This window comes from Salminus brasiliensis, chromosome 4, assembly GCF_030463535.1.
Source record: "Salminus brasiliensis chromosome 4, fSalBra1.hap2, whole genome shotgun sequence".
NCBI lineage: Eukaryota > Metazoa > Chordata > Actinopteri > Characiformes > Bryconidae > Salminus > Salminus brasiliensis.
In genome coordinates this window covers 44876461-44903684 of record NC_132881.1, presented here as the reverse complement: position 1 = coordinate 44903684, position 27224 = coordinate 44876461, and the positions used below count along the sequence as shown (strand labels likewise).

The window sequence follows — 27224 nt, the reverse complement described above, 5'->3', positions numbered from 1 at the left end:
TTCAGCAGATTATGAATACAGTTTATTTACTCAGTTACACAAATGAAAAAAAGTCTACTTATAATTTAGTAAAAGTATTCAGACGCCGCTGAGTGCTTTCCTCACTGAAACGCAAGGAGGAAGAACAGCTGTATGAACACTACTGTATTCCTTAACACAACACATTCCTCTCTGAATCATGTAGTGAAATGAAACCTCAGAAATCTACTCTAATCCCAGCTGCCTCAGCATTCAGCCAATATGAAGAGACACTTTTTCATGGAAAAATCTGGTTCACACTGTCTACAAACTTAATAATAATAATAATAACAATAACTTCCATAACAAGTGACATATTTATTCTCCAACATAAATGCAATAGAAAGATTACAAATGTTCATATTAAGGCAGTCATATATACACAATGAGTAATGTCTAAGAATGAGGATTCACAGTGTAACGGGTGAAGGGAGAGATTTAGACCGCTGGGTTGTTTTTGGGTCAAGGGAGAGGCCCCTGCGTTCCCAAGCCCTCAAGCTGAACTTAGAAATGTTCTCCTTCCCTTCTTTTTTTCCCCCCAGCATTATTACCATGTGTTTGTTGCGATTGGACAGCCTCCTAGAGCTCACTCTGAAACTCAAACAAGGTCAGAAGTCATTAGCCTCTGTATTTCGAACTGCTCAGGAAAACCCAGCTGTGGGACAGAAGGATATTGCTGCGGACGACTAATCAAGGTTCAAGAAAGCACCTTTTCGTTGGCGTTATGTCTTTACAGGAAGGTTGTAAATGCTTCTGGAATACGTGAGGCAGTATAGGAACATAGTATCTGGGCAGGAGTCAAGCTTATTTATACAGAACACAATACAGCAATGTCCAAACTCAATGGCAACACTCGTTCATTAATGAACAGCGTGGTGAGGAGGTCTGATTTTCTGCATTTCTGTGCATTTCCACAGTGATTTGCTGCAGTGTATTGAACTGACTACAGCGACGGTGTGTGAGGCTGTTATTTGGTTTAACAAAGGAAGCAAATCTGCAATCTTTGAGTGAGAAAAAGTAATAAAAGTAATGGCAATTTCGTTTCTGTTTCGTTCCAATTCTGTGTTTCTGTTAGTGGAAGAACCACCTCTGGCTTCATAAAGACCCCTGTTTGTAATAGAGATGTGTGAGTGAAGGTGAAGAACCTTTACACACCAGAGCTTTTTCTGGAACCCAGGTCCATTTGCTCCATGAGTTTGTTATGGTACGTTTGCTCAAGTGTGAAAGCTGGTCCTGCTGAAATCAATGGTCTGGGATTTGCTTCTAGCGGACTCTGGACTCCCAGGGCCTTGTATGGGCTTGCATGATTGGTTAATTTTTTCATGAGTTTTTCACTGAATTTTAAGTCTCATCTGGATAAACACTGATCAGCCACAACATTAAAACCACTGACAAGGAGTGAAGCAATTAAAATTGATGACCTGGTCACAGTGGCACCTGTCAAGGGTTGGGATCTACATATTAGGCAGCCAGTGAACAGTCAGTTTGTGATGTGATGGAAGCAGGAACAAGGGGGCGAAGAATCTGAGCAACTCTGGCAAGAACCAAGTTATGATGAGTAGACGGCCATCGCCAAAACATTAGACTTAGGTCTTATGGGGTGTTTCCGTGTGTATGCAGTGGTCGGAAGCAAACCAGTGAACCAGCTAAAGGGTCATGGACTAAGGCGTTTTGATCCAATCTCTGGTCCTCCTGATGGGGTCCGCTGCAGGGATGGAAGCTCTTTGTTCCCTGGGCCTTGTGTGGGGTTGCGTGATTGGTTCATTTTGTCACTGACCAATCTTAACCTGATTGCCGGTGTTCCTGCACAGTGAAATGGCAAGCCTTCAGAAAATGCTGTTCTTCACCGCTTGAGTGGGATAATGGATAAACTGGATAAACGAATGAGCCTAGCCATATCATTTTGAGAGAAAAAAAACTTGCGCAATGGAGCCACTTGGGATTCTTCTATGTGAAAGCAGAAACCAGTGATAATGAGCCCCTCACCTATTCGGACAGGTGTGAAAAAGTTCCTAGGGCCTAAATACAAGTCCGCATCCAGGGCAGTTTCTGGGCTTGTTTTGGGGGAGGAGCTCATTATGTTTTATATTATTATTATTATTACTATTATTATTATTATTATTATTATTATTATTATTCATTATTTTTTGGGTTTGCTGTCACACAGAAGAACACACATTCAAGCTGTGGATCGATGGCGCAATTCCGAACGACTCAGAATTTCCTTGTATACAAACACTCAAGCAGAGAAGACCAGCACTTTCCGGAGTCATAGCATTTTACCATACAGCAACCTCTGCAATCAAGGAGCCATGTAGGCAATAAGTCCAAGAAGTCATGTGACAAAATCAACCAATCACGTAACCCCACACGAGGCACCGGGAAAAAAATACGTAATTTTTAACGCATGCTTAAAGCAAACCCCAGACCACTGACTTCAAGACAATCAGAGATTGGTTCTCTGGACTGCTCCCGGGTTCAAAAACAGCTTTTACACTCAACCAAGTGTACTGAACTGATACTGATGTCTGGACTTTCTAGAGCATTGTGCTTTAGAAAGGTGAATCTTGAGTTATGTCCTGATGTTAGTTTGATAGCAAGAAATTATTACTTACTTTATATATAATATCTAATATTATATAATATAATTATTACTATATTATATATATACATTTTTTGACATCCAATGTAAGAAATCTTATCCACAAAAGCTTGTTTGGATGAAAACCTGCATCCACACCTGCACTTTGCACATAAGACTGGACACAGTATAGTCTCAAAATCGTCTTCAATTATTCGGTTTTCTAGGAATAATGACCAGCTGTGTCTGATATGACTCCACACCATGCAAATATTCAGGTAGAACGTACATCCACCTGAAACCCCACTCGTTCTGTGGTCATTTTACTGCCGGGAGGGAAAGTTCTACCACTGGAGAGCTTTATCTCCACTCCACACAGGTTGTTAGATCTGAGAAAGCACCTGGACGTTGGTTGAGTTGGGTGGATACAGCACAAAAATGCAGAAAACCTTCCTAACACAGCGCTGCGAACAAGAGAACCTAGTCCTTTGATTCCAGCCCACCTCAATGACAAATGAAATGTCAACTCTGTCAACAGTCAGATGGGATCCGGATAGCTTTCAATGCATGGGCTCAAGCTCCAAGGTCTGAAATAAACTCCATCTCCATCCAGATGTTGTAGATCCAAATTTAGAGAGCAAGTGTGGAGTACCACTCCTGAGCAGCATCAGTAAGGACCAGGGCGTTGGGGGTCTTTGTGGGGCTTTGTCCAAATTCACACACTCAGAAAGTGACACACACCACACAACTCTTTCCTTCCTGCAGTTTCCTGCCCCTTGAGAATGTGTGTGCATGGCTCACACACATGTCCCAGTGTTTGTGTGTTTGTGGGCCAAACATGCTAGGCCCCTGACTGGGGTTCATTTATAGCTGACGTTCAGCTGCATCCTGCCCCCTTGCCTCCACCCCTGCCTCCTCTCTCACGGCAAAACATCGCTCCGGAAGCTTCTGAGAACTCGACTTTAAATACATCAGTCCCAATGTAGGCTATAATTTGTCTCTGTGGAAATAAATCCTTGTATCTTCATAATTTGAGATGCCCTTTACACCATATTGAAATTTTAAGGCAAACGGACCAAGAAAAATGGCCCAAATGTCCCTCAGATTACAGTTACATTGACTTCCATTGAAAGTTAAGAAGGTATTTTGTGTGTGCTGTAAAGTTACTTTTCTGGAGATACAATGTTTAGTTCCAACATCAACGATATATATACGCTGATATATATACGTATGTATATATATATATATATCATATCGTATATATATATATACATATAAAAGCAACTTCTTTCATACTGTGTCCAGCACAGAAAAGCACTAGTTTCCCAAGGTTCATCAAGGTTCACATATCAAGGTTTGCAACTGGACTGGGTGGTGGTGTTGGTGGTGGCGGCTTTCATCCTGTCAACAGAGCTTTGTAGTCGCAGTGGTTCTTCCGGGCCACAGGCGCTGCGGTGCGCAGTGCAGATCGTGCACAAATCAGTTACTGTCTTTTCTCAGGCTGCGGTCAGTGTGATTGTTGGCCTCTTGGTTCTTGCCCTGGATGCTCGTGCCGTTCATTGGACTTAAGCTGGTGCTTTGGTTCTTGGAGCGCCGCCAACAACACAGGCAAGACTAGAAGGATTAGAAGAACCAAAAATACAAAAGCCGTAAGATTAGAGGAGTAGAAGTAGAAGGCAGATAAAGGCATTAGCTAACACATACTGAGGGGATAGCTGAATGTTGGGGGGGGGGGGGGGGGCATTATACCCCTCTAGCCCATTCCTGGCATTAGGCATTTTACTGTGTGTGTGCATTTATATGCACATCTGTGTAAGCAGTGAGTGCAACTGGATGCATTTCTTAGAAGGGGTGTCCACAAACATTTGGACATTGCTAGACAGTGGTCAGGTTTTCTGCCTGTATTTGGTTGCTTGCAGTATAGCCCCTGCTACACACTAGACTGTGAGACTGATTATGCCTATTCATAGGAAAAACTGATGTCATGCCCTCTGTCGTGCTTTCTGCATGATTCCAGGTGAACGTGGAAGGTTGTCCCCCATGGGCCTTTGCCTTCATTTGGACTAAGATAGCCTTGATAACATGAGGTCCTCATTAGCCTGCTTTCCACTGTGAGGCTTGCTCACTCGAATCTGACTGTTTGCATGTGATGGTTAGATGCACATTCGAGATCCAGCATCAGGCATGGTTTATCTCTGAGCTCTTCTGGCACAATGCATGACATGTGACCCACCCTGGTTCCAAAATGACTTCATAAATCAAGCCCTGGTCGACTTTTCCCAATAGGAATGTCTCAGATCAGCAGCTTTCAGGTTGGAGTGGTCCATTCAGAGGGAGCAAGGATAATGTTTAGCATGTGTCTGCAGGTTAGCCTTAGCATGATAGCATCTAGCTGAAGGGTGCAACTCACGTCAAAGCAATTCTTGAACCTCTTGCTGACGAAGTACAGGATGATGGGGTTGATGCAGGAGTTTATAGTGGCCAGCATCAGTCCGAAGTGATCCATAATCAATAGCAAGCTAAAAAAAAAAAAAAACAGTAATCAGTCGTTAGCAGTTAGGACAGCTACACATTAGCATGTGAAATCCTCTAAATATTTCACATTTTAAAACATTGTATAATAATTAAATTTATTACCAACTTATTTTTAAAATAATTTTATTTACTCAAAGTGTCTTCCTGTTATTGTTTGGGACTCACACACTCTCAGTGTTGAAATCCAGATAAATGTACCTTTTCACATAAGGTTTTAGTTAATCCTCTATTACAGGCTACAAGTCCATTCATTGTTGGGTGCTGCTGCTTGCCTACCCCTTGGTTCAGCCTCTCCTGCTGTGTAAACTCACAACTGTTTGTCACAATCCTTCTAACCCCTTTGTTTTTACTTCCTTTCTGTTTTCTCTTTCCCATTTATAAAGATGCCCCATCATGACTGTTCTGTCCAGGTACTACCCAACCCGGCCCTCCATGACCCCGTTGCCTGCTGCAAAGCTGTCCTGCTCTTGATCCTAGCATTGATTCATTCACATTACTCTAGATGCTGCATAACTGTGTTTCACTAGTATGGACTTTCACATTAACTCTGAGCATGTGTCCTACACTCACTGACATTCTCATAACTCATGGCCTGCTATCACATCAGCCATAGCTCCTCCTTATCTCACTTTTTCTTTCTAAGTTATTCTTGTTTTTCTGTTATTTGTTGAGCCAACCAGCAGTGACCAGAGGAGAATTGAGTCTTGTTGGCTCTCAAGGTTTCTTTGTCTTGTTATGAGGGAGTTCTTCCTTGCCATTTGTTGCCCTTGGCTTGCTTAAAAGAGGCTTGGACTCTGTGAAAAGCACTACATAAATAAATCTGAAGTCTATGTTGCTGATGTTTTAAATTGCACCAGGTCACTCACATTAAAATATCTGATTTCATGAAGGATAAAAGAGCTGATTTCCACTCACTTCAGCAAATCACAGCGATTTTCATCGCCGTCTCTATATATCAGCTTCTTCAGGAGCCTGCTGAGGTGCAAGGGAGACCAGCAGAGAGCGAAGATCACCACCAGAGAAAAGACTGCTTTGGCCACTTCCTGTCTCTGCAGAACATAAAGCCCAAAACTTCATCATCATTTCCTAAAAAGGGAATCTTTTTTTAGCAATTATTCAAGTGTATAGTTTGGTCAAAAATTGAATTGACATGATTTACCACTACAGATGCTGTTGAACAGACAAGACATGTGGGAGACGCTAGGCTAGTGTTGCTAACATACGCTAGATTTAGACAGTCACCGATCTCATATCTGTAAACACATGCCCAAAACATCTCAAACCACTCAAAATGCTTCCAGATCTTTCAGAAGGGGTTTCAAGAGATTTATCCTGCTTCTGTTGGAGTAACTGTCTCTACTGTCCAGGGAAAAAGGCTTTCTACTAGATTTTGGAGGAGCATTGCTGTGAGGATTTGATCGCATTCAGCCACAAGAGCGTTAGTGAGATCAGGATGTTGGATGATGATGATCACCACCCCACCTCATCCTCCCCAGCTCTGCAACTCATCCCATTTAAAATTTTGGATAGAGCTCCATTTTGGATCATCCATCATTCCAGAGAACACAGCTCCTCCACTGCTCCACAGATCAATGCTGGGGGGCTTTATACCCCTCTAGTGACAATACTTTCTTTTCAGGGACTAGGCATGCCATGTGTCAGTGACTGGGGCAGTGGTGGCTCAGCGGTTAGAGCGCCGGGCTATCGATAACAGGGTTGTGGGTTTGATTCCCGGGCTCTGCAAGCTGCTCTGTTGGGCCCTTAAGCAAGGCCCTTTACTCTCTCTGCTCCCCAGGCGCTGGAGTTGGCTGCCCACCATTCTGGGTGTGTGTGTGTATTCACTGCCCCTAGTTCAAAAGTGTGTGTGTGTTCACTACCACAGATGGGTTAAATGCGGAGGACACATTTCACTGTACAGTGACAAATATGTGCACCTTTACTTTACCTTTAAAGTCACTGAATGCTTTCATTAGAAGGAGTGTCCACAAATATTTGGACATATAGTGTGGACAAGAGTTTGTTGGCAATGTGAGGCAACAGTCTGAAAAAAAAAACATGGCTGAAATGATAGTTGTTGTGTTTTACCTGTTTGAGGTGGTCACTTAGGGCGATCCGGATGCTTCCCTTGCGGTGGGTGAGCATCTCCAAGGTCATGAGGGTGTAAAAAATGCCAGTGCAGACCAGCGGCATGCAGAAATAAAAGCCAAAAAGCCACCAGTCCTTCCACTTAATGTACAGCTGCAGATAGACAGACAGACAGGACCGATTTCAGTGCATAAATATCATCCAAACACCAATCAATCAGAAGACTCAGCTGCTGTGATTGGTCTTAAATGGTATTTTTTAAGACATTGTAAGAGAAAATATAATAACACCGCCACAGCACAGTCGTTTCCAACTCCTCTGAAGAAAATATACACCATACAATGTGGAAGCAGTTATATGAGTACTGTACGCAGGACGGGCCCGAAGCTCATTTAAAGCACAGATTACTGAACCTGCCTGTGGAAAGATATGAATTCTGATAAAGCAACAAAAGAGGTCTGAATAAATGTACACCACACTGCATGGCAACTGCTTCCATATTATCAGGGCCCTAAACAAAGCCACTGGAGCAGCTCAGCTCAAATAGCCTGCATGGGAATCTTTAGGTCCGGTGCAGTGAAAACGCGAATGCTGTGACTGTAAATGGCTGTAATGGCTGAGATTTATGGTGGAGAAAAGACTGTGTGTTCCTGATCCACACATATGGCTGCGCTTTGGCCAGATAGCTGTTGTAATTGCGGATTTGTGGTCAATCTGCTATCAATTAACTGCTCCAGGCCTGAGAACAAAGAAGCTCAGCTCCAGATACTCCCGTGAGCTTTCACGCTTTGGCTTTTGTGTCTTCATCTTCCATCTTCCTAATTTTCTCCTAAACAAGATGTTTTTGCCTTTTTCAGGAGCTCAAAGAGGGCTGGAGAGAACATTGTGTGCAACTAAAATTCCTTAGTTTTAACCAGCTAATTAAAGCCTCTGATTACAGATATAATACATGGGCAAAGGTATTGGGACACCTGCTTGTTTAATGTTTCTTCAAAAATCAAGGATGAAAAATCCTGTTTTTGTTGGAGAAACTGTCTCTACTGTCCAGAGAAGAAAAAGGCGTTTTTGGAGGCGATTTTGGAGCAGCATTGCAGTGAGGATTTGATTGCATGCAGTGAAAAGAGAAGCGTTAGTGAGATCAGGATCATCGTCCTACCCCACCACATCCCCAACTCATCCCGAAAATATTGTATAGAGCACTATCTATCAATTCAGAGTACACAGTTCTTCCACTGCTCCACAGCTCAATGCCGCTTGGGGGCTTAATACCCCTCTTGCCCACGCCTGGCATTAGGCAGCAGCATGGTGCCAATAGGTTCATGTTGATCTGCTCCAGAGAGTCCTATTCTACTGGCAGTACTACTTCTCCACAGGGACTTGACAAGCTGTGTGTGCATGTGTGCATCTACCCAGTGTCAATGGGTACAACTTTAAGTAGCTGAATGCATTAATTAAAAGGGGTGTCCACAAACATTTGGACATGTAGTGCAATTACTGTATGAGGGTCTTGAACAATTAGAAGGGAGCTACACTAGATGCCTAAAAGCTGGATGTCCAACGTTTCTTCTAAAATCAGAGGTGTCATAGCATCTAGTTAAGCTAGATGTTGGGGCATTGCTGTGAGAATTTGATTGCATTGCAGCTGTGAGAGCATTAGATCATTGGGATAATTAGTTCTGACAAAGGTATTGGATGGAGCTCCGTCACTCCACAGAATGCAGTTCCACTGTTCCACAACCCAATGCTGGGGGGCTTTATACCCCTCTAGCCAAAACTTGGTATTGGGCATGGTGCCAATGGCGTCATGTGCAGCAGACCCAGAGTGTCCCTGCTTTTCTATAAAAATTATATACAATGTACACTATATACAATATACACACATTTTAAAAAATAGGTACCATCCTTATATGATATATAATATGTGCATATATGGCCATACATCAGATTTCTCTATGGAAGTCACGCCTTTTTTCGTAAGTTGACGCAAACTGCACAAGTCTGTAAGTCTTACATGCATGAAGTCGGTCGTGGGGACAAGCATGCAGGTGTGGTAAGGCACGTTGTTGTAGGTGAAGTACTTCATGTTGAACACTATAGCTTCCGGCACAGCCAGGATGATGGACAGCACCCAAATGACCACGATTTCCACAGCGGTGAGTAACGGGATCCCCACTCCCTGCACACGGCTCCACGAGGCCACAGCCCTGTACCTGCAGGGACAGAGATAAGGAGCGTCAGACACTGAGAACACATTCAAATACAGCCCTGAACAGCACACACAGTATGAAGTAGACACAGGATAATACCACTCTCTGAGTCTGGGTTGTGTACGACGGCCTGAAATGGTCTTTTAGCCACATGTGCACAATTTCCTCTTGATGCCAGGCTGTTTAAGCAGCATTATGGGGCTCCCCCTACAGGGCACTAACTTTTTTTAACACCACTGTCATAAATACAAATCACGCCTTAAGCACCTTCCTCATGGGCAGCTGTACACATGGTGGTTGGTGTGGCGCAACAGATGACACCGCTGCCAGCCACTGAACTACCACATCATGTTGGAGACTTGGGTTCGGTTCCCGGCCTGGGTGACCATGCAGCGCTATACCAATAAGAGTCCTTGGGCAAGACTCATAACACTACATTGGCCCACCTCTGTAATACGAGTAACCTTGTAAGTCGCTCTGGATAAGAGCGTCAGCTAAATGCCATAAATGTAAATGTGCACGTGCAATTGTTGACAAGCTGAGAGGTCCAGAATTGGCAAAAAGACATCACTGCAACTGATTCCTTTACAGATATAAACATATGAGAAATGTGTGACTCTTCTGTTAGGAATGTCATGTAAATTCAGTGAAATGAACTGTATATATTATTGGTGTCAATCTAGAATTAAAAGTTTGATCTCATTAATCAGAACAATATTCTGTGGTTAATTCAGATTAGCTAGCATTAGTCCTTGAATTTGTTGGTGGGATAACAAATAATAATAATAATAATATTTAATAATAATGTGCCTAATAAACTGTCTAAAAGAATCTAGCTTCGAAGATCAGACACAGAATCATGCATCAGGGCCTGGCCAGCTTACAACCATTGAGGGGAAGATGAATTCCCAAGTGTATCAAAAAATTCTACAGGATAATGTAAGAGTAGTTGTATGTCAGCTGAAGCTCTGTAGAAGTTGGGTGACGCAACATGACAATGACCCAATACACAGGAGCATGTCCACAACAGAATGGCTAATAAAAAACAAAACCCACCTTTTGGAGTGGAGCCAAGTCAGATTAGTTAAGATTGGTTAATTCAGATTAGTTAGCATGTCCTTGAATTTGTTGGTGGGAGAACAAATAATACAAATAATAAAAAAAAACTGTCTAAAAGAATCTAGCTTTTTTTGGTATATTATCTCAGTGTAGTTTAGAGAATTTTAGCCTGGAACATGACGAAGATCACTTACTTGGAATACTTGGAATACTTCACTGGGCTGAATTAAGCTAAGAGCTAAGAGTGTGTATGTGTGTGTGTGTAAAGAGAATGAGAGTTAGTTATGAGATTTAATCCATATTTCAACATAAATAAAGTCTAATCTACCCTCTGAGCTCAACAGTAGCGACGCTGTGTTCACATCGCTAAATAAAAGCGCTAATTCATCACTAGCCTCTGTAAACTTGGTAAGATGATGAATGGCTAACTAGTAGCATGATAGCTAACACAGTCAAGGGGGCGGACCAGCTCTGCTGGCTAACAAGTAGCATGCTAGCTACATTGGCTGGCTAACGTATCGGGCCCTAAATGGCCCTTCTGTAAGATGACGTTTTAAAAAGCTGGTTCCTTATGGATCCAGAAAGGGGCTCCTCTATGATGCTGTAAGTGGACGTCCAACCCCTTACCTCTCCAAGACTTATCACACACTATAGTGTATTACCCAGTAACTACAGGGACTAGACGTTTGTAATAACACTTTATTTCGGCCCACCGGCGGTCCGTAGGCTGTTTAAGGGGTTAAATGAATCGGGATCTTGTACGGCAGCAGAACGTCTACCACCATCAGAGCAGTGCAGCTGCAGCGTCTCTCAAATGTTGACTTACACTCAAATCAACAAGGGCTGCCATCGCAGAAGAAAAGGTTAATCTAAGTTTAATGAAAAGAGTGTTTTGCATGTTATTGTCGCAGCGACGCTCACAAACACACACACTCACACACACACACACACGTTCTGATTGTTTGGATAAAGCAGCTTACTGGCTGGTTTAGGAGTCGGCTTATGTTTTTCCTTCGCTCAAACCCGTGTTTGCGTGTCTGTTTCATTAATAACTCCTCTCCAGTGGATGTTTCCCTAAAATGCTGCATCAAGATTTCATGGGGAAGTATATATTTTTCATGACCCATTTGAATATTCCTGTTTAACAACAATGGGGCATTACTATTTTACTAACTGGTGTTGTATCTACCTTTTAGACGCCCAAACGGCGAGGGGAGGGGGGCGAGGAGGGGAGGGCGGGTGAAAAGGCAGCCAGACTAGTGTTTCTCGGGGACGTGAATCAGACGAGATATGCTCAACATTTCCTCGGCGCTGGATGAAAAAAACAAACCAAAAGCAGCTGTGCTTTAGCTGATGAGGTTAGCCTCATCAACTTTAGCCTCGAACATGACGGAGATCAGACACAGAATCATGCATCAGGACCTGGCCAGCTTACAACCATTGAGGAGAGGATGAATTCTTAAGTGTATCAAAAAAATTCTACAGGATAATATGAGAGTAGTTGTATGTCAGCTGAAGCTCCGTAGAAGTTGGGTTATGCAACAGGACAATGACCCAAAACACCGGAGCAAGTCCAGCCAGAGGCAAGGAGCAAGGCAGCCAGACTAGTGTTTCTCGGGGACGTGAATCAGACGAGATATGCTCAACATTTCCTCGGCGCTGGATGAAAAAAACAAACCAAAAGCAGCTGTGCTGTAGCTGATGAGGTTAGGCCAGTCCATGTGTTTCCTTCCAGACAGAACGAGCACTCGCCCATGTGTCAGAAGTCTTGGCTGGCTCACTCTGAGAAACCAGGACAGAGTCAGAACCATTGACTTCCTATTCCGCTCCTGAGCCTTTGAAAACTGATGTGTTTCAGACTGTGAATGTCTGGTTCAGAGTCTGACTAACATTACATTAACCCCTTAAACCAGCCTATGTGATAAGCTTTTCGCCATTAAGGGGTTAAATGGATGTGCAGCAATAGCAAACAGACACACAGCAAAGGATTTATCATCACATAAAAAGTAAAAAAAGACAATTCATTTATTTAATTAGGATGGTTTGACAGATGCTTGTCTTATTTGTAAGGTTTTGCATGGACTTGTCCCCACCCCCTCCACTCAGTCTGTTCATACTACAGAAGGATAGTAGTAGTGGTAGCGGTAGTGGTAGGGCATCCAGAGCAACCACCAGGGGAGGGGATTGTGTTGTACAATACAGACGCAGAGGTTTAGGTAGACAGTCTTCTCAGTTCTCAGAGTCTCAGAGCTATTAGTGGAGAAGTTTACCAGGTAAACTTAGACAGAGCACTAGTTTCCTCAAAACCCTATGGAAATGTGACTTAAAGCAAACCAAATCTGCAATCATGTAATCAGTGTAATTGTAGTGATTATTTTTCTCTCTGGCATTGCTTTTATAAGATTTATGTATGTATGTATTTATGTATTTCTTTTACTTTACTTATTACATATACGTTCTAATCTATATATTAGAACATATATGTTATATGTTCTAATTTAGCTCAGAATAGCTGGGTTTCTAAGGTTTAAATCTCTGCTGTGTTTAATCTGGCTTAAAGTGAACCAAATTTGTTGTAATTGCTTTTATATGATTTATGCATTTATGTATGTATGTATTTTTTTTTTTTTACTTTATTTGTTTTACTTTATTTTATTTCTAAATTTTCTTCATTATATTTAATGTTACTATTTATTTTTTCATTTATTTATTACATTTATTTTTAATTATTAAATTGTACTTGAATTTACTTAATTTTAGGCCTTCATTTTATTTATTTTATTGTTGTTATTAAATGTTACTTTATTTTATTTAATTTATTCAGATTATTTATTTTATTTTTAGTATTGGATTTTATTTAATTTAATTTATTCATGTTATATCTCTTTTATTTTCCCACTTTATTAATTGTATGCCATTTTAATTTATTTCATTTATTAATTGTATTTATTTTATTTTTATATTTTACTTTACTCTAACTTTACTTTATTTTATTTATTCAGTTTATTTATTTATTTTTGCGTTGTTGTGCTTACTGAGCTAATGACATTAAGGCCTTTAGTCTGTAATCAGCTTCCAAGGGACCACAGCTGAATTTAACTTATTAGCTAACCCTGGCACTTTAACACTGAGGTGGAAACTGGAATGTTGATTAATGTGCATTGTCCCTGATAAATAAATAAAATAAATAAACAACATACTGTAATTGTTGTCTTATATATACTTTATAACACAGAATTTAATTTTAAAATTTATGATGCCATAAAAAAGCCATTTATGGTTCTATAGGTAAACTATTTATATAGGTGTGCGTATGAGGAAGCTTTAACCCCTTGAACAGCCTATGGACCAACGGCGGGCTATTACACATTTGTACAGAAGCCCCTGTAGTTACTGAGTAATACACTTTTTTTTTTTACCAACTTATTTACCAGAATATAACATTTCTGTATTTCATCAATTTTAAGAAAATCAAAAATCGTCTGATATGTTTGATAAAATCATAAAATTATTTTCCAGTAATAAAAGTAGTGAAACACTTATTTTAGATTTCAGTTCTATATAACTCATCAATATCCAGCATTTCATTAATCACTAAATATTATATTAAACATAAGAAAAGCAACATTTTAGAAAGGATAGGTGAAACCAGTCCAGTTAATACCATTTCCTTAGCCAAAAGACAAAGATGACCACCTTCACCATTTGTGTTGGACCCTAATGGAATTGGCCTCCGCCTTTAACCCATGCGTGCAGTGAGAACACACATATACACACTAGTGAGCAAACGCACACAGCGAAACAGTGAGCACACATGCCTGGAGCGACCAGGGCCTTGCTCAAGGGCCCAACAGTGTCAGCTTGCTGAGCCTGGGTATCGAACCCACAACCCTGTCATATGCCCCATATGTAGTGACGCATGCACAATGTTGTTAACTTATATTCCTATTTATAATCAGAGTTTCTGACTTTAACAACTTAAAACTCTGGAAATTTCAGGCTTTGCTAGATCACATTAATTACACATCAGATAAATACAGCAACATCAGTGAGATGCCGTCTTATTCATTAAGAAAAGCAGATTAAACAGTAGGAATAATGGCCAGAAAAGGGCTTACGTAAGCAGATTCGGAGGAACGTATATGTTCTAATTCAGCTCAGAATTGCTGGATTTCTAACGTTTAAAGCTCTGCTGTGCTTAGACTCAACTAAAAGACAGTAGCTTAATGCACAGGATTCCTTTACAGCACTTCCATATAAATACGTTCAGCTCACAGTGAAAATATATGAAGTCAGGGGGCAGGCATTTCCAATTGGTTGGGTTGAGAAAACAACCTTCAGCTCACTGAACACCATATGGTCCTGATTTGAGGTAGACAGCAGGGGTAAGTGAGAAAGTGGGCGCTAGAGTTCACGTAAGCTCAGACTGTGTGAAATGAACAGAGTGTGGATTACTGTAGTCGTAGGCTTCTGTGGCTCTATTTAGTGTTAAACTGAATGTAATATGAACCCCAGCGGCACGTCTAAACCCATCAACACCCCCTTAACCTCCCTCTCTCCTATCTAAATTCATTTGAGGCTGAGGGTAAAAAACGCTGCTGATTTTCTATTGCGGTTTTAACGTGAAAGTGTTCCTCCAGACTTGTACATGGGGGGATTGAACCCCCAGGGGTGGGGTTGTTTAGCTGACCTTACAAACTTGTGAGAATGCTCTGACTGAACTGGAGGCCTGACTGAGCCACATCCTGTCGCCCCACAACCCCACCCCAACTGAGCAACTTCATTAATCTCTCCTAGGGAGCATTTCATGGGAACTGCTCTTACAGAGACACTGTAGGGAAATGGCATTGTGCTGTTAAAGAAATCAGACAGAAAATTAGGCTATCTGCGGTTTTTACACTTCACACTGTACAGACAGAGTCATCCTGGTACTGTACTGTATTGGTGCTGTGAATGGAGGCTTAGACATCACGATTATCACAGTGGAGGACATTATTTATCACTTAAAGCTCAGAAGTGATGAAAATTCCCACCCCAAATCAAACACAAAGACTTAATCCTAATCCTAATCCTAAACCTAAACCTAAACCTATGCGTTGTTTGTCACAGTTTACTCGCAGTAAGATGTTTGATGACTGTCCAGTTTTATCTATTTTATTTCCCAAAGAATGGTTGCTCAGCTAAAGTGGTTCCCATTTCTTACAAGGCCATCGCTAGCTAGTTCTTTTGGTAACCCAGATGGTTGCTATGGTGTCTTAGGTGGTTGTCAAGTGGTCGCTGTGGTACCCCATGTGGTTGGTTGGGTGTTACTATGTTGTTTCTACTAGGTGGTTGATGGGTGACTGCAATGGTATTTCAGGCATTTGCTATGGTGCTGTTAGGTAGATGCTAGGCAGTTGCTAGGGTATCCCAGATTGTTCCTATGATGCCTCAGGTTGGTTGTCAAGTGGTCGCTGTGGTACCCCATGTGGTTGGTTGGGTGCAACTATGTTGTTCCTGCTATGTTGTTGATGGATGACTGCAATGGTATTTCAGGCATTTGCTATAGTGTTGTTAGGTAGATGCTAGGCAGTTGCTAGGGTATCCCAGATTGTTCCTATGATGTCTCAGGTGGTTGTCAAGTGGTCGCTGTGGTACCCCATGTGGTTGGTTGGGTGTTACTATGTTGTTTCTACTAGGTGGTTGATGGGTGACTGCAATGGTATTTCAGGCATTTGCTATGGTGCTGTTAGGTAGATGCTAGGCAGTTCCTAGGGTCTCCCAGATTGTTCCTAGGATGTCTCAGGTGGTTGTCAAGTGGTCGCTGTGGTACCCCATGTGGTTGGTTGGGTGTTACTATGTTGTTTCTACTAGGTGGTTGATGGGTGACTGCAATGGTATTTCAGGCGTTTGCTATGGTGTTTGTGGCTGCTATGTTGTTGTAAGGCGGATACTAGGCAATGTGGTTTATAAGTGGTCGCTGTGGTACCCCATGGTTGGTTGGGTGTTACTTAAGTATTTGGAGTGTGCCAAAACGCTTGTAGACTTTTTTTTGCAAAAATCTGTTGCTATGCGAAAATCATGCATTAGAAAAAAGCTGCTTACAAGCCCGAATCACCCAATCAGACGGTGTCCATATCGAACTGTAGGACAAGATATGCTGCAAAAATTCTCCAGAAAATAAATCTTTCCTTTGACAAAAGACTAGGACAACCACCTTCACCAGCTGTGTTGGGCACAGATGTATTATGGCCTCCGCCTTTAACCCATCCATGCAGTAAACGCACACACACACACTAGTGAGCAAATACACACAGCAATAAAGTGAACACACATGCCTGGAGCGACCAGGGAGCAGAGAAGGTTCAGGGCCTTGCTCAAGGGCCCAACAGTGGAAGCTTGCCATCAATAGCCAGGTGCTCTAACCAATGTGCCACCACTGCCCCATATGTACATATGTAGCAATGCATGCACAAGAGCTATGTAACTTATATTCCTATTTATAATCAGAGTTTCTGTCTCTAACAACTTAAAACTCTGGAAATTACAGGCTTTCTTAGATCACATTAATTACACATCAGATAAATACAGCAACATCAGTGAGATGCCATCTTATTCATTAAGAAAAGAAGATTAAACAGTAGGAATAATGGCCAGAAAAGGGCTTACGTAAGCAGATTCGGAGGAACGTATATGTTCTAATTCAGCTCAGAATGGCTGGGTTTCTAACATTTAAAGCTCTGCTGTGCTTAAACCCAACTAAAAGACAGTAGCTTAATGCACAGGATTCCTTTACAGCACTTCCATATAAATACGTTCAGCTCACAGTGAAAATATATGAAGTCAGGGGGCAGGCATTTCCAATTGGTTGGGTTGAGAAAACAACCTTCAGCTCACTGAACTCCATATGGTCCTGATTTGAGGTAGACAGCAGGGGTAAGTGAGAAAGTGGGCGCTAGAGTTCACGTAAGCTCAGGCTGTATGAAGTGAGTGGAGTGGGGAGTACTGTAGTCGTAGGCTTCTGAGGCTCTATTTAGTGTTAAAGACTAACTGAATGTAATATAAACCCCTGCCTACAACCATTAATACCCCCCTAACTTCCCTGTCTTGCCCCGAGTCTGACCCCAATAGTAACCCCATCCCCAAAACCTACTCCGTCACCTCGGCTTGACCTCAAGGTTAAAGGTCGTAGAAGGGAAAGTTCATTGGGCTAAGCTGAAGGAGGTAAAATAATAAACGACAGCTCATGAAACTTTACCCTAAGTCTGAAATATGAGCTTGGCACTTAGTGTGTCAGGGTTTTCGGGCCAATTTGGGAACCATATCCTGATCAGGACGAGGATCCTCCATATATATTTTGCTGTGTTTAATATTTAATGCCGGGAGAACTAGAGGACTAGAGATGGAGGACAGTACTTTGTCCATCCTGGAGAAACACTGTCCTCTATAGGCTTATATGTTCCCCAGTCTACAGAGGAATCAGTAATGGGCAGTGTTAAAGCAGTGGACTCCTCAACAGCATAAGGCTCTGTATGTGGGTACACATCTCTAACACATTTGTATTCTAGTAAATACAAACCACACAACATGTCCAAATGTTTGTGGACACCCCTTCTAAAAACTACTACTACATTCAGTGGTACACACACACACACACACACAGCTTGTCTAGTCCCTGTAGATTACCAAGTATTACCAATAGAATAGGACTCTCTAGAGTGGATAAACATGAATGCCTTTGCTGTCTAATGCCAGGTGTGGGCTGGAGGGGTATAAAACCCCCCAGCACTGAGCTGTAGAACTGTGTTCTCTGGAATGATTGGTGGTGCTCATCTAACACTATCATCTAACACCCTGTCTGACCCCACTAATGCTTTTGTTGCCGAATACAATCAAATCCTCACAAAAATGCTCCTTCAAAATTCCCAAAATCTAGTAGAAAGCCTTCTTCCCTGGACAGTAGAGACAGTTGCTCCAACAAAAGCAGTAGGTGCAGTAGGTGTCCCAATACTTTTGTCCATATAGAGTATATTTAAATGTGCTAGTTTAGTGAGATAAAACATTGAATTTAATCATATCATCAGTCAAACTACAAAACAATCAGACTGTGACTCACCTGTCCACACTGAGTGCACACAGGTTCAGCCCTGTGATGCCTACGGATGCTTTCTGCAGGAAGGGCACCAGCTTGCACAGGTATGGGCCAATAGCATATCCGGCCAGTGGGAAATATCCAGTAATGAGCTGCAAAGAAAACAGAACCACAACTGTAAAGCAATGAAGCGAGTTATGGGACTACGAGTTGCTACATGACCCAGGCCTCAGGAGTGCAGCTTTTCCGGTGCCAGTGTCCTCAGAATGGGAGCTGTCCATGCTAGGCCAAAAACTAACACTAGCCAAGTGGCTTTTACCATTTCTTTTCTCCATCAAACCAGCTGGAGCTAAACACACATCAGGAGGGAAAGAATTGATGGTAAGGTAAGGTATGGTGAAGCCAAATCCAGGGAAGCCAAACCCAAGTGGGGGCAAGGCTAGAAGCTAACCAGCTACAATCTCCTCAGCTTCCTAACAGCGCATCGCACTGAGAGGACACAATGAGAGGACAGCAGCACTATCTGGCAAGACTCAGGAATAATTACAGGTGTTTTTGGTACAGTGTTAAAACTAGGCTATAATGTGTGGGTTCTGTAAACCAGCCAATACAAGCAGAGCTTATCATTTTTAATAATTTCACAAGCTACTGTAAAAGGAAAGTCAGTGTGTTTCATTCTCAGGTAAAATAACAGGGTGGTAAATAGGCTTGTAAGACAGCATCTGAGCATTTTACACCCCAATCAAAGCCAGTCTCACTTAAAATATTTGATAAATGTATTCTACGACAGCTGTAGCAACTGAGGCGAGTGTGTGATAACATGCATGACTTAGGAAATGGTAATATTTAATTTACTACTAAATTAATATTAGCATGCAAACGCAACATCTACATCAAAGCTCAAGCTCATCATCATCTACATTTCAGAAATCTGTTGAAAGCTAGAAAATGATACAGGAGTCCTAATGTAAATGGTCTCATCCCTTCCAGGTTCCCTCCCCTGATTTATCACAGTTGATGCCATTAGGTGTTTGTAAAAGAGTAAAAGCCAGGCGCTGGATCTGCATCACATGCCTAACCTTCCTGTGGTGTGCTGGCCTGCTGGCCTGCTGGCCTTGGCAGCACTGTGTGATTAGGAACTGGCTATTTTTAAATAGGAACAGAGGAATTGTGCTGTAGTTTGGGGAGGTAACTCTTCACGGGTGCATCCTGACTGCCTGTGTTTATACACAGCTCTGCTGTTCAGCACAGAAGGGAGTGCCACAACAGGGAAACACTTTATGTGTGTGTGTGTGTGTGTGTGTGTGTGTGTGTGTGTGTGTTTGTGATTGAGTATGACAGACTATTGAGTCATTGTTAACATTAAGGATAAAATTGGTCACCCTCACCACTCACCACTGAGGTTTTCTGACCACAAGAAAGTAATTTTGTCTTATTTTAACAAAAGGCTACAAATATTTAGAGGTCATTTTCGTATAAAGCACTTAATGGACTTCCAGATGTGTGTAGAGGAGCCTGACATCAAAAGTACTTAGTAACTTCTGTAGAGCTGCAGTAGAGACTTTTTGATACATCCAGCTTCTTTTATGTTGTTAAAGTCTTTTCATGATGACCTCCTTATCTAAAATAAAATGAGAATTAAATTAAATTGAATAAATAAAAAAGAAACTCTTGACTGATAGTTAAAAAACATTTAAGTTAAATTAAATAAAAAAATGTTCAACTTAGTCCAGTCTAAAGTTCTCTTAACTCACATTTTTATACTTCAGTATCTCAGTTTGATCTCAGCTCATCACCGTTTGAGCCTAAAAACCATCAGTAAATGAGCTGCAGCTGAAACTGATTAAATACTGTGTAAGATGTTTAGTCTGTGGCTCCGCCCCCTCAATCTGTTTACTGTTTATTCCTATCTGCAGATTACAGCTCCCTCTATCACATGACTTCTGCAGACTGGGAGGGTTTTGACAGTAAAGCTCTGAGCCCTTGCTGGGATTTCATCTGATGTTCCCTTACACTTGCTGAGCAGCAGTTAGACCGTAGGGCCGGTCAGAGCTGTAAAGTTACACTACATACAAACCCAGTAAATTTACCTTTTCCTTTCTTTCTCAGACACAGAAATGTACACAGCTTCACAGCTCTAGAGTGGAGCGACTGTCAAGAGACTCAGGAGATCAAAAGTTCAAATGCCATCAACACTACAGTCCTTTATGTGATTAACAATAAGAAGGCCTCTCTCTGGGTGATAGGGGGAGCTCTAACCTGCAGATGGAAATAAACGGATTGAAAGGGAGGAGCCACAGACTAAACATATTAGTATTTAATCAGTTTCAGCTGCAGATCATTTAATGGAAGTAGTTCCTACTGATGTCTGCTAACTAACTAATCTATCTAATTAAAACAACACTATGGAAAACCGGCATGTCTTACTCCTGGGCTCCCCCTACAGTCAGAAAGTGAAATTTGAGCCACCACTAAAGAAAACATTTTTCTAGATGAGCTGAGAGATCGAGAACTGCTCAGAAAGGGAAAGGGGAGAGTAATGTTACAGGACTTTACACAAATATGACTCAGGTTATGCGGCATTATGCAGGGTTACGAAGGGCAATGCAGTTCTCACAAACATTATCCTGTGATTTTAAAGCTGCTATTTTGGAGTAAAAATGCTACACAGCGTTGCTTTAACTCACTGACCTCCTCATTCACTCATTTTTAGCAGGCTGAAGCTTCTCCACAAGGGGGAGCTGTTAGCACTCATGAAACAAGAGATCACTGCCTGAAATCTGAATGGGGTGTCTCGTAACGTAATGAGAGGGTCTGCATGGCAACTAAACAAGTCGTTCACCTTGTGGTAAAGGAAGAACTGGGCCTCATCATTCTACACCATTGGCCTGAAGGTTCTGCCCCTTGTTCTGGAGATATTTGCAGGCATGTGAATTATGGAGGGCATTGTTTAGGTCATTTTCGCTCTGTCCAGTGGAAAACGGCTGTAGCCTGACTGTCAGTAATGTGAAACATGGGAATGAACAACACAAATACAACACAGCTATCAGCTTCTGTCCTCTTATATCCATCAAGAAAGGTCTCACGAGGCATGTTAATTGATCTCCACCTAGAAGAAATGACCTTTGAGTCCTTGGTTTAGAGTAAGTTCAGACAACTTGTTTGGTGCAGGTTTTAGAGCTTTGCTTAGTGGATGTTGCTGAATGCTTCCCTAAAGGACCAGTGAAGATAACACTGCTCTTATCAAACGAGTGATAACACACCAGACCGTGTAAGGCCAGTGCTCTCTGTGTTTATTTTAGCTGGCCCTATCCATGCTGCCTTCATCACTACACACTCTGTGACTGTACCACAGTGTACTGGGAGACAGAATCCAAGTAACTGTTTATAATCACTTCCAGTCCTTCCACACTACACTCTCTAAATTTCTGTCACTTAAAATAATACAGTAACTGATTACAAAGGGGTTTTTTGAGTTAACTCAACTTAGTTTAGCCTAAAGTTCTCCCTAACTCACATTTTGAACTTCTGCATCTAAGTTGAGACTTCAAACCATTAGCTGAAATGAGCTGCAGCTAAAACTGATTGAATATGGTCTTAGACGTTTAGTCTGTGGCTCCTCCCCCTCAATCAGTTTACTGTTTATTCCCATCTGCAGGTTAGAACTCCACCTATCACTTGGATGAAGGCCTTCCTAGTCACAGACTCACTCTGCTCATGGAGGATTGTAGTGTGGATGGGATTTGAACTTATGATCTTCAGGCAGTTTGACAGTCACTCCACTCTAAAGTTGTGGAGCCGTGTATATTTCTGAGTCTACTCAGAACTAGGTTTTTATGTAGTGTAACTTCTCAGCTCTTCACTACTTCTAAAACAATTGTCTAGCATATGACTTAGGATTTGACACTTTTTAACTTTAATTTACTTAAAAGTTGTAGTTAATATACAGTTCAAATATAAAAAAAGGAAGATATATGTTGTGTAAAACAATGTCACACATAAAACAAGTAAGAATGGCACCTGATTTGTACCTTTTTAAAAACATTTTAACCATATTCTGACTTTATCTGAAACTTTCAGACACTTTTATCTCTCTCAGCTTCTGTCTCTTTTCTCTTTAGGGACAAAAATAAAAAAATTCTTCATGCTGCAGTTTATGAAGACACAGATTTCACAATCACATATATATAAAACTGAGAAAAATACACATATATGAGTCTGAGAAAGAAGGGAAATAACTACTCAGAACTAGGTTTTATGTAGTGTAACTTCTCTAAAGCTCTAGGCCGGCCCTACGGTCTAACTGCTGCTCAGCAAGTGCTCAGAGCAAGGGCTCAGAGCTTCACTGTCAAAAGCCTCCAAAGCTGTGGACATCATGTGATTGGAGCAGTTCTAAACCTGCAGATGGGAACAAACAGTGAACAAGCGAAGTAGATTATAAGAGTCCAGAGGTATTTTTAGATGCAGCACCTGCATCTGGGGGCCATCCATTCTTTCAGCTTTCAGCTTAAGGACCAAAAAGCCACTCGTGCCAAGAGATTCCATGGGAATAAATCAGAGACAGAACACTGGGTGTGTCAAAATCAAATGTTTGGTACACAGAAGATAAGCCAGAAGGCACTAATGGACTTGGCAATAGCAAACAACCTGACAGACCACAGAAGACCACAGTAATTGATGAGAAAAGGATCTTGCCTGTCAATAAAACAGCTGTTGAAGGGCTCTAAGCCTTAAGTGATGCCATACACTCTTGAAAAAGAAGGTTCTTCAAGGGTTCTTTGGTAAAGGCAATGGTTCTAGAAGACCGGTGGCTCAAATATCCAGTTTTTTTTTTTTTTTTCAAATACAAGGAAAACCTCTTAAACTTCATCTTAATGTCGATCTTTTGAAGAACTTTTTCGGCACAAAAGGTGTGTTTACATAAAAAGTCTACATGCACTTGAGTAATCAGATAATGGGGAAGAAATACGAATTTACATGTGTCAGGAACTCTGATCTAAGAAATCGGAGTATGCTGTTTTGATGATCGCTTGAATAATCAAAAACTGCTTAAGTCCAATTGGATTATGATGGGATTATTAAGGTGCATGTAAACACACCCACTGTTGTTGCAAGTCACTGAACCCTTTTAAGCATCAGCCTTTTTGCTAGAGTGCAGGAGAAGCACTTTTGCTTCCCTAAAGAACCCTTGAGAGGTTTAAAGACCTGCTATACGAATCAAGGGTTCTATACTAATGTATGGGTTCTTCTTAACAATTTAACAGTGTAACGATTCTTTAAACTTTAGGGAGGTTCTTACACTCCCACAAAAATGAATATCTAGAATCCACTGGAAGGTAAACCAAAGGCCAGAGGTTCTTCTATGGGTTTTTATTTTGTGTGGAACGTGTTGGCCCTGTTTACACCTGGTCACTTCATGCGTCTTGAGTTTCAGGATAATATCTGGATAAGGCCAAGCCACATTAAAATGCAAGTGTGAACTCACCCAACACTCAATTACTCAAAATCCACTTCAGGAGGTGGCCTGTGATGCATTTGAGCCACGTTATAGCAGTGTAAACACACCCCCCTCTCCAAGACACATTCCACAACCAAAACTCCTCCCAGTACAACTCTAGCCAGCAAATTTGCATATTCTGTCCCATGTAGCAATCGTATTTCAGTCTGAGTAACCTGGAGACCCGTTTGACTACCCATTGTGTAAACAGATACAGTCCAGATACAAGTCCAGTGTGAACCAAGTGACCAGGTGTAAATATGGTCATGGATGGTGGATGGTTAAGTTCTAGGCTCCTACCTTGTACAGGTTGATGGGGACAGCAATGGTGATGTAGATGAGGTCGCCCAGGGCCAGGCTGGCAATAAGGGCGTTAGGCCCGTTCCACATGCACTTGTGCTTGTAGATAATCCTCAGCAGGGTGGAATTGCCGAACATGCCCACCACGAACACAATGCAGAAAAAGATGGTGTTGATGATCTTGAAAGAGCTTTTAATGGAGGGCGACTGCTTACAGGGCGGAGGGGGCATCTTGACCGGAGGACCCCTTGTGCCGTTACCTGCCTCTTTGAGTGTGAGCTGTGTGCCAGAAACTTTCCCTGGCTGGCTGTGAGCCTCCAGGGGTTGAGTGGTGGTGAGGAAAGGCCAGGGAGAGCCAGGAAGCTCCTCTGTGCTGTTTATCTGAGCCATTCCACCGACGGCCACGACAGCCATTAGCAACAACACGCGTAGTGTCGTAGGGACCATTGCTGAACAGATTCCACTCTCCTACTCTCAGATAAGGTGATGAGAGTCCAATTACGTCGATGGCAGGGCTGAGGGACAGAGGAGACACAGAAGAAGACTTCATTTAGAGCAAATCTCACTTTTTATTAGCACAATTTGACTCTTTCTCTTGCTGGAACAATGCGCACGAAGACTAGCGCTGCCGCTGCCGTGGAAGGCTCTCGGAATGTCACAAAATCAAAGAGAATTGCTTAAAAGTACAACAACAGATCAGTGCAACTTCCTTGCAACTTCAAAAGGGATTTAGTGAAGGAGCACAGATGGAGTGTGCCAGCATGAGTTACTGTTACGCTACGGGACGAGACGTCGCCTCTCCCATCATCCCCAGCAAGTACCCATCAGCTCTGGCATGGTGCTAATGGCACAAAGCGTCGTGCCAGGCCTATCCAGTTGTTTTTATCCTTTTCCTTCTTTGTTTTCCCTTTTTTCCCTGTTTTTTCGCCCATTTCCGAAGACGTGCCTCCTGTATTACTTTCACGGATGCGATTTCCTCCTTCAACACACATTTCCACATTCCCCCTCTGGTTCTGATTTGAGATTCAGACTGGCAGACTTACCAAACAAAGGGCCACTTCAATATGAAAGGGGCAAGATTTTTGGACTCTTGCACAATGGAGGGGTTTGTGTGGGTGAGAGTGTTTGTGAATCCAGACACGGCAGATCAATCACAAAGTACTCAAATGACTGATAGCACTTAAGGACGCAAGACAAAAACAACTAAATCTTTTGTCAACGTCAATCTACGTCGCAAAGCTCATAAGAGTGAATCCACAGACGCACAGCGTGAAATATCTTTGAGGAATTTTAGTCAAATTTAGATTGTTGGAAGACTTTTATGGCGTTATTTAACTTATTTCCAGAATTATTATAATTGATGTAAGTCATTTTAACTACTGGAATTGTCCTACAACCATTATTTCTGGAAGGTTCTAGATTTGGCCATGTAACGCTGGTCCAAAACATCCAAACAAAGAAGTTGTTGAAATTGTTCTTGAGACATTCTAAATGTGTAAAATTTTAATTGTTTAAAAGTAAAGTTTAAACCATTTAAATTGACTTGTTTATTTCAAGTTAAGTGTACACATTAGTAATAAATTCTTAAGTAGAAAAAATACGTTTTTTAAAGTTCAGGTTTAAAAAGTTGAAAATTATATCTGTAAAAAGTAAAATATTCTTGAAAGGCTTTTAAAAAAAACTTTAACATGTTCAAAAATAAACTGATCTACTCAAGTAATTTATGTTTTCTGAAATCTAGAACCTAGAACTTTCTAGCATAAACTTTTATTTTAGCATTTTTATCTTTTATCTTTTATATTTTAAAAATAAAATAAATAAATTAAAACCTGAATTAAGAAACTTAAGAATTATAATTTCTTTTAACCCCTGAACTTTAAAACATATTTTTTTACTATTTCTAAAACAATCGTCTAGCATATGACTTAGGATTTGACACTTTTTTACTTTAATTTACTTAAAAGTTGTAGTTAATATACAGTTCAAATATAAAAAATGAAGATATGCGTTGTGTAAAACAATGTCACACATAAAACAATTAAGAATGGCAACTAATTTGTACCTTTTTAAAAACACTTTAACCTTATTCTGGCTTTATCTGAAACTTTCAGACACAGCTTTTGTTTCTTTTCTCTTTAAGAACAAAAATAATAACTTCTTCATGCTGCAGTTTATGAACACACAGATTTCACAATCACAAATATACAGTTCTAATACAAGGAGCGACCATCAGAACATGCAGAAATCACATTTGTGATTAATCAGACTAGAAAAGCAACCCAAACGTTCACTAAAAGTAAAAGTTAATCAAGTCCCGTAGCCTTCTCACTACTTTCCAGCCTCTTTTCATAATGGTGACAGCAGAGGAACACTTCAGAGGCGAGATGCATTTCCTGTTCAAAGTCCCTGCCGCCACCTGGTACACAAAGAACTATTTAGCAGACAGCCCTTCAAGTAGCATCACAGTTTAGCATCAGCCCCGCACTACAGGGATCCGTGACAGCCCGTAAACTGCTCCGCTGATGAATTATGAATGGCTCCTGGTTTTTCACCTACCGCTCCTTAAATGTCTGCCTTCCCTTGGATCCTGTCACTCAGTCAGTCAGTCAGCGAGCGAGTGAGCGGGGCAAACTTTCGGCTGGAGCCCCCCCAGACATCTGTGTGGCATCATATGAGTAATTAAGCAACTATCAAAGTAGAGGAGGATCCCTTTTGGGGTGCCGCTGAACGCAGAGGCTGCTGTGAGGTGCTGCTCTGCATTCTGTCTCCAGCTTTTCCTGTGGAGAGTTGCTCTGTGTGTCAGAATGTGTGTGTGTAAGTGTGTATGTGTGTGTGTGCATGTCTGAGAGAGCACTTTGACTGGGTGGGATT

General features: G+C 41.5%; 1 protein-coding gene across 1 annotated transcript; it reads right to left on the bottom strand.

The window, feature by feature from the left end:
- ednraa (endothelin receptor type Aa) lies at positions 1–27224 on the bottom strand. The gene is made up of 8 exons (XM_072678552.1): positions 26910–27224; positions 24354–24868; positions 18581–18708; positions 9231–9429; positions 7220–7372; positions 6050–6183; positions 5010–5118; positions 1–4213 (listed from the first exon to the last, which is right to left on the bottom strand). Exons 2-8 carry the CDS (start codon positions 24798–24800, stop codon positions 4079–4081), a joined length of 1305 nt encoding a protein of 434 aa, XP_072534653.1. The 5' UTR covers positions 24801–24868; positions 26910–27224; the 3' UTR covers positions 1–4078.

Coding starts and splice junctions, on each gene's coding strand:
- ednraa (XM_072678552.1), bottom strand. CDS start 24,800: ATGGTCCCTACGACACTACGCGTGTTGTTGCTAATGGCTGTCGTGGCC. Junction 18,709..24,353: donor TCCCCATCAACCTGTACAAG/GTAGGAGCCTAG, acceptor TTTTCTTTGCAG/CTCATTACTGGATATTTCCC. Junction 5,119..6,049: donor AATCGCTGTGATTTGCTGAA/GTGAGTGGAAAT, acceptor TTTTTTTTTTAG/CTTGCTATTGATTATGGATC.